Source organism: Aspergillus pseudotamarii, assembly GCF_009193445.1.
Source record: "Aspergillus pseudotamarii strain CBS 117625 unplaced genomic scaffold BDV38scaffold_4, whole genome shotgun sequence".
Classification (NCBI taxonomy): Eukaryota; Fungi; Ascomycota; class Eurotiomycetes; order Eurotiales; family Aspergillaceae; genus Aspergillus; species Aspergillus pseudotamarii.
In genome coordinates, this window is record NW_022475018.1 from 141829 (window position 1) to 157190 (window position 15362).

At 48.8% G+C, this 15362-nt stretch overlaps 7 protein-coding genes across 7 annotated transcripts; 5 read left to right on the forward strand and 2 right to left on the reverse strand.

Annotated features, from left to right (window-relative positions):
• Positions 1-16: 16 nt before the first annotated feature.
• Positions 17-574, reverse strand: BDV38DRAFT_277954 (uncharacterized protein; the record flags this gene model as incomplete). The annotated part of the gene is made up of 1 exon (XM_032058605.1): positions 17-574. The coding sequence occupies one exon, from the start codon at positions 572-574 to the stop codon at positions 17-19; it is 558 nt and encodes a 185-aa protein (XP_031918489.1).
• A 524-nt stretch (positions 575-1098) lies between these two features.
• BDV38DRAFT_277955 (CENP-S family protein) lies at positions 1099-1446 on the forward strand (the record flags this gene model as incomplete). The annotated part of the gene is made up of 3 exons (XM_032058606.1): positions 1099-1131; positions 1189-1312; positions 1409-1446. The coding sequence occupies 3 exons, from the start codon at positions 1099-1101 to the stop codon at positions 1444-1446; spliced, it is 195 nt and encodes a 64-aa protein (XP_031918490.1).
• Positions 1447-2457: 1011 nt separating this feature from the next.
• BDV38DRAFT_277957 (uncharacterized protein) lies at positions 2458-3827 on the forward strand (the record flags this gene model as incomplete). Its single annotated transcript, XM_032058607.1, has 5 exons — positions 2458-2601; positions 2664-2697; positions 2759-3007; positions 3066-3632; positions 3700-3827. The coding sequence occupies 5 exons, from the start codon at positions 2458-2460 to the stop codon at positions 3825-3827; spliced, it is 1122 nt and encodes a 373-aa protein (XP_031918491.1).
• Positions 3828-4424: 597 nt separating this feature from the next.
• On the forward strand, positions 4425-6178 carry BDV38DRAFT_234802 (uncharacterized protein). Its single transcript, XM_032053275.1, has 2 exons — positions 4425-5274; positions 5358-6178. Exons 1-2 carry the CDS (start codon positions 4832-4834, stop codon positions 5692-5694), a joined length of 780 nt encoding a protein of 259 aa, XP_031918492.1. The 5' UTR covers positions 4425-4831; the 3' UTR covers positions 5695-6178.
• Positions 6179-7337: 1159 nt separating this feature from the next.
• Positions 7338-8588, reverse strand: BDV38DRAFT_124856 (putative extracellular protein). Its single transcript, XM_032051181.1, has 2 exons — positions 8574-8588; positions 7338-8521 (listed from the first exon to the last, which is right to left on the reverse strand). The coding sequence occupies exon 2, from the start codon at positions 8451-8453 to the stop codon at positions 7395-7397; it is 1059 nt and encodes a 352-aa protein (XP_031918493.1). The 5' UTR covers positions 8454-8521; positions 8574-8588; the 3' UTR covers positions 7338-7394.
• A 753-nt stretch (positions 8589-9341) lies between these two features.
• On the forward strand, positions 9342-11845 carry BDV38DRAFT_234805 (UV-endonuclease UVE-1). Its single transcript, XM_032053276.1, has 2 exons — positions 9342-10037; positions 10112-11845. Exons 1-2 carry the CDS (start codon positions 9456-9458, stop codon positions 11681-11683), a joined length of 2154 nt encoding a protein of 717 aa, XP_031918494.1. The 5' UTR covers positions 9342-9455; the 3' UTR covers positions 11684-11845.
• Positions 11846-12059: 214 nt separating this feature from the next.
• BDV38DRAFT_234807 (phosphatidate phosphatase App1 family protein) lies at positions 12060-15112 on the forward strand (the record flags this gene model as incomplete). The annotated part of the gene is made up of 1 exon (XM_032053277.1): positions 12060-15112. The coding sequence occupies exon 1, from the start codon at positions 12711-12713 to the stop codon at positions 15108-15110; it is 2400 nt and encodes a 799-aa protein (XP_031918495.1). The 5' UTR covers positions 12060-12710.
• Positions 15113-15362: the final 250 nt, after the last annotated feature.

The window sequence follows — 15362 nt, forward strand, 5'->3', positions numbered from 1 at the left end:
TATCCATGCTTCCAAATCATGCGTCCTTCTTGTTCTCATTCTCTGAATCACTCCAATCCAACAACTCCATAATCTGATCCTGGGACAATTTATTCGCGTTTGTCTCTGCCTCCTTCAGGCTCTTCATGTACTTCTTCTGCCTCTTCTTTGCATTCTTTGTCCACTCCGGCACTCCACTGGCAGTCGCAAAGTCCTCTCCATCCTCAATTTCATCATCGGTGTTCTCGACCTCTCCAAGCACCTTTCCGCCTCCGGTAGCACCACCTCGCAGTGTATTGGCCGAAACCTTGGCCTTCTTGCCTCCTTGTGCCTCCTTCTTGGCCTTTTCCTTCTCCTTCATCTTTCTGCGATCGCGTTCACTCATTTTTTTAAAGAAAAGTTCGATGTACGGACGAATTATAACATAACCGATCACTGAGAGTGTGACCTTCGTCCAGCGGTTGAAGCTCACATCCGCGAAAGAGTTATAAAAGTTCCTGAAGAACCGGACGATGATCGTTTCGAAGAACGTATATATTTGGCCGAAGAAGTCTTTCAAGGCCTCTGTGGCGACCGCGGCGTCGGGGGAAGACATTTTTAATTCTGTTGCGGTGGTTATTGTGCTCGGTGATTGTGTTGAGAAATAATTATAGAAAAAGATGTGAGATTTCGCGGAGGTCGTAGAAAGAGAGGTTGAGGGGGTTTTATTCAGTTTGTGCGCTCAATGTGACTTGGGTTGGAGACAGGCAATTAAGTGGGAGCCTGTAAACCCCTTTTCTTGTAGAAGTATGAGGGATTTGAAAGTGGATTGTCCGCTGAATGCCGCAAGTTCTTTTCTCTTAGTCTCCATACGATGCGAAGAATTCCGTAATGGGAAGTGTTCCATTATGGTCTAGTGGCTACTGTCCTTCGGGACATCTTTTGTCCGCCCGTGTTAGCCGTAGCCAATCACAGGCGGCATCCGCTGATCTTCGTCCATAGACGCGTCTGTTCACGCACGCGAATAAGTACTAGTATAGATGACTACATCGTTTCCATCAGTATCGACAAAGATTATCATCTCGGATATTAATCTTGGGGACGTTCGAGCTACCTGCTGCCCCCGGGCGTCTGTCAAACATGGATCCAAACGAAGAAGTTGGCCTTGAAGAGGTACGTGGTGATATGTATCACTTATTTTGAAGCAGATCTTACAGTTACTCTTCACAGCGCCTGAAATCCGCTCTTTGGCTGGCCATTGGAAAGATAGTTGACGACGAAACCATCAAACTTGGTGTGAATGCCACGCCCCAATTCATCGGAGCCTTGACGGAGATGGTCTGGACCCAGATAGGTATGTCACACCTGCCCAGAGCGAATAGCTACAGAGCTGTCGTCACATTTAGTTCATTTCATGGTGGCGCGTAAACTGATCAGCTTCAATAAACAGAGACAGTCAGCCAGGATTTAGAGTACTTTGCTAAGTAAGTGGTCGACTTACGGCTCAAAGTACCCTATGGATTGCCTGTCTTGCTACTATTATTATTCTCCCTTTTTCTTACTGTGGGACATTGGCGGAGGAGGATCCTTGGGTATGACTCAATATGGCAGGTTGCTAACATGTTCGGAACTTCCTTATTAGGCATGCCGGACGTTCGACAATTAATGTTTCCGACGTAATGTTGTTAGCGCGGCGCAACGAAGGGTTAGAATCCATCCTCCGCGCTTTCGTTGACCAGCAGCGCGATGGAGAAACTTGAAACATCGAAAATTCTATAGTATGAACATCATGAGTGGCTGGGTCCTTTTGTTAAGTTCCCTACGGGGTGATGTAACCCCAGACTCATTGGCGGCTTTCTTCTCCCGGCGCGCCTTAGTGGCCTCCGTAAGTGTAACCTAATTTTACTTTACCTCAATGACACCCAGGCTAACTGTTTCAATAGGAACAGCTACATGATCCATCCCGCCAGTGGCACTCAGTAGCCAAGATATCTGGAGGATGAGATGACGCCACTGATTACTTCCCCGCGTTAGAGTTGACTATTTTCGGCTCACGTGTTAGTATCAAGAAAATGACTGTCAAGGCCGATATGGTTCTATTCCACGCCTATCCAGCTTATTAAGAGATGTCTCAACGAATCAGAGGATCGGGGATCCTGAGGCTTTATCTCAAGAGAACGTGTCTAACATCATAGATGGTGTAATGATTATCAGATGAACAGTTACAGTGCCCCAGCCAATCAGCTTTCAGAATTGCTTGCTTTGATGGATATGTATCGCTTGTGGACCACGTCACCATAGCGTCTCCTGCTATATCAATTAGCCTCGATAGCATACTACTTAAATATAAACTCCCTGAAGGCGGGCATATCATTTTGAGTGCCTTGTCGCAGCATACAGCGATGGTGCAACTATACTGTCTTTCAATTGACTCAAAATTTATACCAGTTCCTTGAAATTGTGGGATACCATTTAAGCTTAGAATAAATTCTCGAAAAAATGCTGAACACCACTCTTGACACGGGTACTGTTCGAGCGACGCTGAAGACCACGCCCCTAATGGAAGCGGTCCGCTTCCATGGACCGCGCGACATCCGGGTTGAAACAATAGATGAGCCCGTTTGTGGCAAAGGGCAAGTAAAGGTGACTTGACACTGTACCTACGATATGAACAAGAATATACTCATTCGAAGTGGAAATAGTAGATCCGACCAGCTTTCGTCGGACTCTGTGGCAGTGGTAGGCTTAACCTACTTCTTCTATATCACCAAATGTCGAAAAACAAACTGATTCGAGCAAGACATACACGAGTATACTGGGGGTCCTGTATTGATACCTCAAGAACCACATAATATTACCGGACGCTCGTGGCCAGTGACACTTGGTCATGAATTCAGCGGTATCGTCCATGAAGTCGGAGAGGGAGTAACGAATGTGTCTCCAGGACAGCGGGTCGTCGTACGTCCCACCATCTTTGACCGGCAATGCACAGCATGCAAACGTGGCTATGAGTACTGCTGCGAGAACATAGGGTTTATTGGCCTTTCCGGTATGCGGTATCTGTTAAAGCACTACAGAGCTAGAGATGATACTTACGCGTCCTGTAGGGTACGGTGGCGGGTTGGCAAAGTACCATGTTGCACCGGCAGAACACTTCTACCCAATCCCTGACAACGTATCTCTTGAAGTGGCAGCCTTGATCGAGCCATTGGCGGTTGCCTGGCATGCCGTTAATTTATCACCATTCAAGATGGGCGATAATGTCATGGTGGTAGGCGGTGGGCCAGTTGGGATCGGCATTGTACAGGTGTTGAACTTGCAAGGCGCCAAGAACATCATGGTATCAGAGCTTTATGAGAAGCGCAGGAGGTTTGCGATTGAATACGGTGCTACGCATGCCTTTGATCCGGGCCAGGAGGATGTGACGCAGAGGGTCATGGAAATGACGGACGGTGTGGGCGCCGATGTCATCTTTGATGTCGCGGGTGTGGAAAAGGCATTGAACGGCGCCATCAGTGCGTGTCGCACACATGGTACAATCATTAATGTTGCTGTGTGGGAGAAGAAACCCGCAATTCCCGTGAACGACTTAATGTACAACGAAGTCAATTATACCGGGTCAGCATTGTACGACGAAGGCTCCTTCGAAGCCGTTATCAAGGCTCTTGGATATGGTAAGCCGTCCCTGAAAGCCTTCTTGAGTTTGCCGTTCACATTGTCTGACTGCGTTCCGTCTTACAGGTCAATTGAAACCAGAAAAGATGGTTACGTCGAAAATAAGGTTGAATGAGACGGTGGAAAGGGGATTCCAGACCCTGGTCAACGACCGTGAGGATCACTGCAAGATCCTAATCGATGTGCAGGCATAATAGTGCGATTAGCCTAATGTCGATTGCTATTACTCGTCCAAGGGTATGGATACAGTTAACCTAGAATCTTATTGGAGAATAGAGCTCGTTGTTTCCAGATATTGATAACTTGGCTCCCATCTGTTGAGTCTAGCCTCAGCTGCCATGATGACCACTGTTGTATGGCCCAATCTTGCTTTAAGCTTGTGCTAAACATAGAAATTTTCAAGTAATAGTAGTGACGTCTTGAACTTTGGTTGAGCAGAAGAGAGGAGTGGCTGTGTAGATGTTCTCTTGTGGTGGTATACCAATGAGTAACTGTGGCTAGTAGCTTAGTCACAAAAATACCATGACTGTGGACTGCTGGAATGGGAACTTCCCTCATGCGATCACTAATTTTGGACACGAGACCTGATGACAGGCATGTGATTTAGGGTCCAGGGTCCAGTGCCGAATCAGGGGATGTCTGGGCAAGGCTTAGTCACGGCTGCAGGGAACCAATGATAACAAGTTCTCCATCGATGATGACGTTTGGGGCCTAGGCTGTGGGTGTGGCTTGTGACGGGGATTATCAGCTTTGTCCCCGCCTCTCCTCTTTTCTTCCCAATCAAATGTCTCGTGAGCTCCGTCCACGTCCGTGGATCGACATATTGATGGTGTGGACACTGGACGGAACCTCTTGTGAAAGCGATTGAAGGATTCCTCGAGTTCCACAAGCCTTGCAAGCATCCAAGGAAATGCCTCCACTGATCTGCTTGCTGCGACACCATGACCCCTGGCACCCAACCTTTTCATTCAGCAATGCTGCCTGGGATTGCATACAAGTGCAAACCTTTTCCACTCTTCAGCCTTATAATACCTCTTTGTCGTGAAACTTCTTTTGAAATTTAGCCCTTAGCTTTACCTGACGGCTCTCTAGCCCCTTCAGACTTCGTACTATAGCCCTCCGGCCTCGTTGCGAGTGCCAGTTTCGATATATTCTTTATTCTTTCGAGAAGACTGCGTTATAGCCATCCACTTTCAGGATGGGGTTCGGCGGCGTTGTTCTCCGCTTCTTCAATTTAGCTATTCGCGTCCTTCAATTCCTTGACAGTGCCGTAATTCTAGGGATTTTCTCCTACTTTTTAGCTGTCCTCAGCCGTCATGACCAGAACATCCCGCAGTGGATAAAAGCTATCGAGGGTCTGTCAGGTGCGGCGGCCCTTTACGGACTACTAGGCATCCTCTTCACCTGCTGCTTGGGAGGGGTCGCATTTTTCGCCGCTGTGGCTGTTGTTCTCGATGTCTGCTTTGTCGGAGCCATGGTCGCTATTGCGATCATGACTCGCAATGGCACACAGCAATGCAGCGGCCGAGTCGATACCCCTTTGGGATCAGGCGAAAGCAACGCAGAATCGCCATCTAAAGTGAAGTACGAGTTCGCCTGTGAACTCCAAAAAGTCACCTTCGCCGTCGCGATCATCGGAATGTGAGTAAGATTCTATCCCACACCCCTTGATCTGCACAAGTCAAGGTGTCAATCAAAAGTGATGCGCTGACATTCCCCACCAGCTTTTTCTTCCTGGTTTCCATTCTCTTCCAAGTCCTTTACGCCCGTCACTACAAGCGTGAGAAGCGTTTCGGCCCTTCCCCAGCCAATGATTATACGTATGGCTCCCGTCCTCGTGCTTTCTGGCGTCGCAAGAAGAACAACCCAGATACCGCCAGCGCCGATGATATGCTCCCCACCCATCCTACTCCTCAGGATGTCGAATTAGGACCTACCCAGGAGAAGCCCAGTGGTTTTGGTGGTTTCTTTTCTCGAAACAAAGATACCACTCAGGCCACCCCGGGTGCACCACAGAACGGCTATGGTTACGGAAACTCCGCCTATACGGGCAACTACTAAGACAACTACATTCCATACCACCACTGAAATATGACTGCCATGGAATTATTCCATAGTACACAAACACACGGTGTCCAAAACAAAAACAAGATAACAACCGAAACAAAGAAAATTTTGGGTCGGTAAAATCATATCTTTTCTGCCGCAGGTCTTTATCCGCTAGGGAGAAACTGGGCAGTGGCTTTATCATTTAATCCGGCTAAGAAAGTAATAACGTCTATGAATAATGATTATAAATAAGATACCATGGTCTTTCTGGATTTATGTGAAGTGTTCTGTATAGCTTGACTTAGTATTTAATGAAATCAATTTGCTACCTAAGTTAGGGGCATCGATTGTACTTCCGTATGAATTCCGTCGAAACAGTTGTAATATCAATATACGCACCATTGTAGGAGTATCATTGGATTCTATGCTCGTTAAATTTACGTTCCTTGGCTTTCATATTGTTTTGCTTTCAGCCATGGCAACGCGCGGGATTGCGCCACCAAGTCTTTTGTCAAATTTATAGAACCCCTAGAATACACCTAGATTTTGTTTAGAAAAAATGATAATAAATAAATAAATAAAAATTGTGCGCTTTGCTAAAAAGAAAGTGAACTCTAGACCATCATTGATTTAATCAATCCGTTGCGTTCCTCTGCTACTAAAGGTGTGCGCGACATGAGATATCCTGAAATATATACTTCTCATTTCCCAAACCCATCAACATATAGTTTAATCGAACAGTAAGATATTTCCACGCACAAAACAAGCCAAGAACTGTGGTCGGAATCCACCACTAATATAAATTCTCTAACTAATATCGAACAACACTGCAAATGGTATATTTTTCAAGAAAATCTTAAGTTCTGATTAATCGCACAGCTCGGCAATTTCTTCCATGCTGAGCTTTCTCTTCTATGATGACCAGGATTCTTAGCCCTAACACTGCAATTTTTAATTAGCGGGGAGTGTTGCTGAATACTTAGTACGTAGGCAGTAATCAAATGGAGCATAAGGCGGCCAGATACTATAAATAAACACGTCACCCGCTATAAGAGTCCTTGACTAGTGGTCAGGATAGGTGATTGGTGGATGCGAGGCTTGGTGGGCATGGGGGCATAAAAGTTGGATATACCACCTAAATGATCTGGTGGGATTGGTTATGTACATGAACCGAGAGGGAGCTTCTGCATGCAGGCTAGATATGAATTGGACCCATTTTTGATACTGCGTAGCTTTGGCCCCGCAGGATGAGTTGGTATTTTGTGCCGATTGCCAACAATGTGATTTTCTCTGAATGATGGACTGCTGGTTTTCTTGTGATGCGTGGACATATAACCACACTTTCTGGGTTTCTGGATATCATGGATAGGCTTAGGAAGTAGGCTACTACTTCAAAAGTCACCTACGAAGGCATAGTAAGAATAGGAAATATGTCTACCGAAGAGAAGCAACGTATCGTAAACCCATTGTAGCGATAAAGAGAAATTAGATTCGATTTGAGCATGTCACAAGAAAAGTACAAAATCACAGGACACGGGCTAATTAGAATAGAAGACGAACAATTGCATAGTAATATAAGCCCTGGGTCCACAGACTAAAAATGAAAACAGAGAAGAACCATCCTGACGATGGATATGAAGATGGCGTATACTCGCGCCGGGCGAGCTTGATCAAGGAATACGCACTGGCCAAGTGCAAATATATGTTCAAATTCATGTTGACCTCAAGCGGTGCATGGCGCCGTGACGGCAGCGCATACCGGCGGCAACAGAACCCATGAAGACGGGGCGACCATAACTGCACACAGACCAGGTCTGACCATCCTCGCTGCAAATAATGGTACCGTCTGTGCAGTGTTCCTGACTCACCTCGTGGTGCTTGAGAGGGTGCGACTCAAACCGTGGTGGTTGCGAGGAGGTCGGCGTGGCAAGAGCAACATGTGCGGAGGATGGAGTACCAAAGGCCGAAGGGACCCTACTGGAAGGTGTAGCAGATGCAGAAGAGCCAAACTTGTGAGCGGAACTCTTAGGGCCGTGGGCAACAGAGCTGGTGCCACTAGTGCCACTGGCACTGGGCGAACTGGAATCACCCAGGAAAGGAGCGGAACTCTTGCATGTATAGCCCTTGCCGGAGAGGCTTCCCTCTTTGGAGGGGCCAGGTAGTGGGAAGTTCACTTCCTCACCCTCAGTGGTGGTGCATTTGCCTGGCCCATTATTGTTGGCCTGGAATATCTCTGGGAGACTGTCGAAGCTGTCACGACGGGAGAGAGCATTTGTTTGTGCACGCTTCGCAGCACTGCCGCCAATTGTGACCTGTGCACAGTTCATGTACATCTCGCGGTTACCGACCTTGTTGAACCATGTCCAGGATAACAAAGCCTCCCCATTTGGCGCATCGCTGGGAACTGTGAACTTGTATTTCTTTTCAATGGGACATCCTCCTAGAATGGAGTGAATCACATGGAAGGTCTCTCCTTTGTCGTAGGAGAGACCGATCTGACAGGAACCGCCACCATGTGTTGCACTACCTTGCAGTTCTATCTCGTACTCCTGGCCTGGACTGTATGTGGCGACAGAGTTGAATGGGTCGTTAGCGTATCCTTTGCAAGGGTAATCAGAGCCACTGGTAGACAGCGGGTTCGTGTATGAATAGTCCTTCTCGCCATCTGCGTCCTTGTTCAACGGGCTCCGGATCGGATAGGGTTTCGACATCTGCATGTGCGCAGACACAGATGTAGCCAGCAGGCCGCACACAAAAGCAAGGCCCTTCATTCTGGGAGTTCTGGTATTAGACTGGTATAGTCCTGAGCTATATGCAACCACTTGCACAACCGTAAACACTAGATGTCACTTGTCAGACTTGATATTCAAGCCAAGGCAGCATGTACCTACCCTGTCAGGAAACAGCGCCGCTTATAATCAGACCCAGAGAGCCAGAGAGCCTAGAGAGATGAAGATGTATCTCCCCAGATGGCGATAACTGGCACTCCTTATAGCGGATAAGATGCTTTCCTTTTTGTGGCAAGGGGTGGCAGTAAACAAAATCCGCGAGAACGCTCAGTCTGGCCCAAAGTAGAGAAGCTCAGGAACGCGCAAGCAGTATGACCCAACCAGATGTGAGGCATGTTCAATTTCTGGAGCTCTGGCATGCTCCTGTATTTCTGCCATTCGTTCTAAGTGGTTAACGTAGGTATGCGCCACGCCGCCTGGAATGTTATTGTCCCATGAAAATGCTACAACAAGGGCAGGCCATTCTTCGGCACACTTTTAGTCTTTCGCGTACCAGTTCCGACGCACTGAAACCTGGATGTCTTCTTGCACCGTAAATCACGCATGGTACGTCACGGTTTAGCTAACAGCGGGTATTGCCGCAGATACATTGGTAAATTTGCAGGTGTACTGAAGATTTCGACTCCTAATCATGCATCAATAGTCAATGAGGGTTAGTAGCGTTGGAATTGTATATAATGAGAGGTAAATGAATGCCATTAATATTGTAGTGTAGGAGATGAGTAGTTGTGAGGATGGGATTTGATCATCGGTAGTCCTCTCCATAAGAAATCCGCCGAGGACCTTCCTAAAGCTCCTTAGCGTCCGCCCACGGCGTGTGTCTTGTCTCCGCTTGAAGCATCTTCCCGCTCTCTATATTCTGCCATCCGCCATATCCTCGCCATTAGGTCTTTGCTTTCTCTCTGGAGGATCATGGTACTAACGCGGCGCGACAGACCTCACACTTCACTACTTTCCCCTATCTAATAAACAGCGCATTGCTGAATGTTTTTGCGGTCTTTCCACCACCAGCAGAGGACTTTTGCTCGTGCGCTTTCCTGTCATCATGCCGCGCGTTTCCATGACGTCGAGGAATTTGGTGCGCGCTCCCGCCAGGTTCGCCACTCTCCTGCTTGGTGGATAACTCATCCGCTTCCTGTGGCAAGCTCAATCTCTTTCCTTGCTCTAGTCCATACCTCCTGTCGCTCTCAGTACTATTCCCGCGTTGACCGTCTGTTACATTCTTCCCCTCGGAGATTACAGAAGCTTGCAACGACATCAGTCATTACGCCCTTGCATTCCCGGCGCATAGTAGGAGGTCCGCGTGGCATAGTGGGTACATCGCAGGCCACGAACATGCCTGTAGACGTGAAATATGAGACTGGGGACAGCGTGAACTCGCCGAGTGAGGAAAATGCAGTGCTGGCACAGACGCGTACATCGGAATTACCGCAAGATGTTCCGCCAGATCCTGAATCGGATGAGGATATACCTGTTCAGGCCGAGGAGCTCCAAGAGGCTCTATCGAGGCCCCCGCCTGTCAACAGTAGTTATCTGCCCCTCCCTTGGAAGGGCAGATTAGGATATGTGAGTGATAACCACTGGTCGACAGTTTCAATCTTGTCTTCCCCCCATTTGAGTTCATTTCTTATGGCTAGTAGGCATGTCTGAATACATATCTCCGATACTCGAACCCTCCTGTTTTCTGTTCCCGAACTTGCCGCATCGCATCGATTTTGGAGAACCGCCACCCGCTTTTAGACCCCTCTCAACCTGCCCATCCGACGAAGAACCGCCCGGACCGGAGCCAGAAACCTGATATTGCACGGGGTCAAGCCTTCGTTGAAGCATTGGGACTCGCCAATGCGCGGGATTTACTAAAGATCCTGCGTTGGAATGACCGCTATGGAATCAAGTTCATGCGACTGAGTAGTGAGATGTTCCCGTTTGCTAGCCACAAGGAGTATGGATACAGATTAGCTCCTTTTGCATCCGAAGTTCTCGCAGACGCAGGACGGGTCATTGCAGAGCTTGGCCATAGGGTGAGCGTGCATCCCGGGCAGTTCACTCAATTAGGGTCTCCTAAGAATGAGGTCGTAGAGAGTTCGATACGAGATCTAGAGTATCACTCCGAAATGCTGCAGCTGCTCCAGCTGCCTCCCCAACAAGATAGGGATGCGGTCATGATTCTCCACATGGGCGGTGTGTTTGGTGATAAGGAGGCCACGTTGAACCGGTTCCGGGAGAATTACCAACCCCTATCGCAAGATATCAAGAACCGACTTGTTTTAGAAAATGATGATGTTAGCTGGTCGGTACATGATCTGTTGCCTATATGCGAAGAGTTGAATATACCGCTCGTGTTGGACTTCCACCACCACAACATCATTTTCGACTCAAGTCAAGTCCGTGAAGGGACCCAGGACATCACGAAGCTCTTTGATAGGATTAAGGCTACTTGGACTAGGAAGGGTATCACTCAGAAGATGCACTATTCGGAGCCGACACCTTCTGCCATCACGAACCGTCAGCGGCGGAAGCATAGCCACCGCGTATCCACCTTGCCTCCATGCGACCCCACAATGGATTTGATGATCGAAGCAAAAGATAAAGAGCAGGCTGTGTTTGAACTGATGAGAACATTCAAGCTTCCCGGTCACGAGTTGTTCAACGATATGATCCCACATGTTCGTACGGACGAGAACAAACCGTTCAAGCCGCCTCGGAAGTCTACCAAAAAGAACGGGGGTTTTGTTGACCTTGAGGGTCATGTTCCTCCTGCCCCAACTGTCTCTGAGGAAGTGGTGGGCATGGGAGGTCCGGAGAGAAGAGTTTATTGGCCTCCCACAATGGAGGAATGGCTTCGGCCCAAGAAAGTCATTCGTACTAAAGCCATCCAGAGCCCCCGACGATCTCGGCAAATGAAGAAGACCGATAGTGTTGTAGAGGACTCATTGGAGCAAGATGGTGAGGTGGCCAGTACCGCCTTGACTACACCTGCCTCGACGCCCGCGTCCAAAACCTCCCAGCGCATTCAGCGTACCTCTAGCGTGAAGAAAATGTCCAGTAGGAAACGCAAAGCTTCTACGCCAGCCAGCACGTCGCTTTCTGCTTCATATGATGATGATGCTTCGCCCGAAACTCCCAAGCTCACGCGATCCAAGAGCACTGGGGTCCGTCGAAGCCGTCGAGCGAAGCCAGTCAGTTACGCTGAAGACAGTGAATCTCTGTAATCATATTTCGATCAAACGATACTGCCTCTCGACACCACTCACCCAGTTATGTATCAATGCTTTTCTTGGGGTCTCTCGGATGGGCAAGAGCTTAGGGTTCAAAGGCGTTCCGATTATAGCTTTTAATTATTTTTTTTTTCTATACAGCGCGCACGAACATAGATCTAAACTAGTAATTTAATCTGGAAGAACACAATAACATCGATTGCATATAGTAAAATCCAGCAGCCTGAGAAGCTTTGGCTAAGGCAAGGTACGATGCAATTAGTTATCGCATTGGAACGGTCTCCACACCCTTTCCGCTGGTTTTGAAACTCTAGCTTAATTGAATGTATCCCCCCCTTTTTAACCCTCATAACCTTGTGCTCGTATTCTGTGTTGAGATAGGAGTACCTATATATAGTTATACTTGTTCACTGTCTGTTGACGACTCGGCCACTGGCGAGGTGGTAACGTACACTGACATCACTACGCTAAAACGCCTTGTGGGCCGGGATGACTTCAACTTCTTGCCTTGACAGCATATAAGTTCAGCCTTACGCGACCGCGACCCCCTTCAACTGAACACCAGCTGGAATTTTTGCAGTTCTCCCGAGATATATTAACATACCAGTATCGCACACCCTAATTCAGGACCGTGGCGCCGAAACTATTTCCTCGAAGTCGCTGGCGCGCTCCGCCGAGCTTCCCCGCTAGGCGCCAACTGCCCTTACGATCGTTACCCCTCCCTCGTTTCACCACTCGACAAGGAAAGCTTTTTCTGTTCCTTCGTGCACTCTTCGGGCCTACTACGTGCCGTCGTGCTCAATCTCATCTTTGGGGTTTCCGCCACGAGACGATCCCTGCCCTTCGCCATAGAGCCCAGGCAGGCCTATACCGAGTGATTGTTCGACGGCAAGCCAGGCTTCTCCGGAAACGACAGACTGGTAGACAGGGAGTGTTAGATTTCCTTGTCGGAAGAAGAAGACGGTTAACAAGATCGGACATTGGTGGTGGGACGGCGGCGAGTGCGACAGCAGGAGTGCCAATGTCACAGTTTCTATCGTCGACATCCTCATGGGGCTCGGGAGGCGGTGCTAGTGGTGGACGTCGTCAGAGAGTCTATCAGTATCTAAGGGCTGCGAATGAACTGCGCCAGACGTATGCCGCGCAATGGGCGGCGCAAATCAACCCATCCCGTGAATATGATGAAGAGTACTTAAAAAACACACCGGGGGCATTTCCAGATATCGAAATCGCACGGTCCGAAGATGAGGAAATGGTAATTTTCCCGAGCTACGCAAGGCGACTTGTCAAAGACTACAACAGACAGCGTCGGGGATCGACTTCGACGCTCGACGAATACCGTGGTGTGGCCGAGGAGACAGAGTTGGAGAAACTTGAAAGAGAGATACTGGAGGATGAGAATGCAATCGTCGCGGTTGATGTGCGAGGCTGGGTGTACTCACCACATCGCGGGCCGATGAATCGAAAGCAGCGCTTGCTAATTGCACTCGCGAGGAAACTAAGCGGTGTATCGGCGCCGAGTAATTACTCGACAGATACCGAAGGCCCCGATTCCGATACTGCTTCCATAGGAAAGGGGTCGGGCAAAAGAGATGATGAGCTTGTGGACGCGGAGGCTCAATCAATCATCAGAAATGCAGAAGGAAGGGCAGATGCTGCTTGGAAATCCAGTGCGTCGGAACGAGACGGCGAAGCTACCCCTGGAAGACCTCTACAAAGAACGACGACATCGTCAACACTCGAACCTTCTCAAATGAGCATGGATGAGCTGTCCATTGCGAATTCTCATCTTATGGAGAGGCTCCGCCCTTTCTTGTCGAACCCCATGAACCAGCAGCCTGTCACAGTGTTCTTCTTCAATGATGGGAAGAGCCAGTCGAGAAGCGTATTGACCGACGAGTCAGGCCATTTTACTTTACGCGCAGCCTTGCCTTTTATCCCGACTCATATCCGTGTGCTGGCATCAGAGGACCTCTCTGCGATGAAACAGGTCGAGGTCATCGAACCGAGCGGTGTCAGTCTCATCAGCGACATTGACGACACGGTAAAACATTCAGCTATCGCAAATGGAGCCAAAGAGATATTCCGGAATACTTTCATCCGCGAACTGGCCGATCTAACTGTCGACGGCGTCTCAGATTGGTATACTAAGCTGGCTAAAATGGGGGTTCAAATACACTACGTCTCCAATTCACCATGGCAGCTTTATCCGTTGTTAGAGCGATACTTTAAATTGGCAGGATTGCCTCCTGGTTCCTTCCACCTCAAACAATATAGTGGTATGCTTCAGGGGATATTTGAGCCTACTGCAGAAAGAAAGAAGGGCTCTCTTGAGCAGCTCCTTAGGGACTTCCCGACACGCAGGTTCCTTCTAGTCGGCGATAGCGGCGAGGCAGACCTCGAAGTTTACACCGACATTGCCCTGGCCAACCCTGGAAGGATCTTAGGCATCTTTATCCGCGACGTCACTACATCTGATCAGAAGCAGTTCTTTGAGAAGTCTATCGATCACCTGGAGCCCCATCCACCTCGCACTCGCAGCACTCCTCAGCTCATCGATACCAGCGATGAAGCAACTAGTCGGCCTGCATTACCTCCTCGCCGCCCTCGAGCACCAGACCATCGATCTGCTGATGCCATAAGCCTAGACAATGCCGATCTGATCGACCTCCGCGACGATGAAGATCTGAAGGATGCCCAGTCTGATACGACCAAGCCATCCAACGGACGCTTGCCGCCAGCGAAACCATCCAAGCCATCATCCCTACGGACCGTTTCCGCCATGTCAGACCAGCCAGGAAAACACAGTTCATCCCAAATACAGGGTGCCATTAACCGGAAGCCAGTACCACCAATACCGCCGCGCCGCCCTTCAGAAGCCCCAGCCCAACCAAACTCACTTCCAATCCGCCCCAAACCAGAAACAACTCCATCTGAACCTCAAGAGCTTGCGCGATCCAAACAGCCCCCTCCACCACCCCCACCCCGCCGAAGCAATACAGGGGCAACATCCTCAACGACAACCTCGAATTCAAGTACAAGCCGCCCCCCATCCCAAAGACAACCACAATCATACCCCACAGCCGCAGCAACAGCCGCTCTACAGTACGCCTCAGAGCGTCTCCCATCTCCTTCCAACCTCCTCCGATCTACAACCACCAACCCCTCACCAGCCAGATCAAGCACAAACAGTCTAGACAGCGACCAGCAATCAGTTGCCGGATCCGCGCCTCCCGCTCCATTGCCCAACAAGCGTGAGGAACTCTGGCGGAAACGCTGGGAAAGAGCACACGAGATCCTCATGGACAAGGGAGTGGTATTGGGTAGTTGGCGAGTCGGCACAGATGTCCAAGATGTCACGATGTGGTTGGTGCAGGAGGCGATGAAGGATGCCCCCCGTTCGGATATGAGGGGAAACTGAACTTACGTATAGAATTGAATAAAGGAGGATGACTTGTATGTATCTATGTATGTATGTATATTCACTTTTTATGATTGCAATTTAGCCACATACCATGCATAGGATCTGGATATGCTGGGACGAATATATGAACAGCGAACTAATATATACTTCATATCTATATATCCGAAAGGGTCACAAGTCTCAATGAAAGTAATATGAACTAAAAGTAATTGAGCATGTATAAATGAACTATCGACAAGTAGAATACCA

What these genes read in the sequence shown, in the direction of transcription:
- BDV38DRAFT_234805 (XM_032053276.1), top strand. Translation starts at nt 9,456, where the DNA reads ATGTTTTTGCGGTCTTTCCACCACCAGCAGAGGACTTTTGCTCGTGCG. An exon ending in GGAAGGGCAGATTAGGATAT is followed by an intron (nt 10,038 to 10,111) that starts GTGAGTGATAAC and finishes TATGGCTAGTAG; the next exon opens with GCATGTCTGAATACATATCT.
- BDV38DRAFT_234802 (XM_032053275.1), top strand. Translation starts at nt 4,832, where the DNA reads ATGGGGTTCGGCGGCGTTGTTCTCCGCTTCTTCAATTTAGCTATTCGC. An exon ending in GCCGTCGCGATCATCGGAAT is followed by an intron (nt 5,275 to 5,357) that starts GTGAGTAAGATT and finishes ATTCCCCACCAG; the next exon opens with CTTTTTCTTCCTGGTTTCCA.
- BDV38DRAFT_124856 (XM_032051181.1), bottom strand. Translation starts at nt 8,453, where the DNA reads ATGAAGGGCCTTGCTTTTGTGTGCGGCCTGCTGGCTACATCTGTGTCT.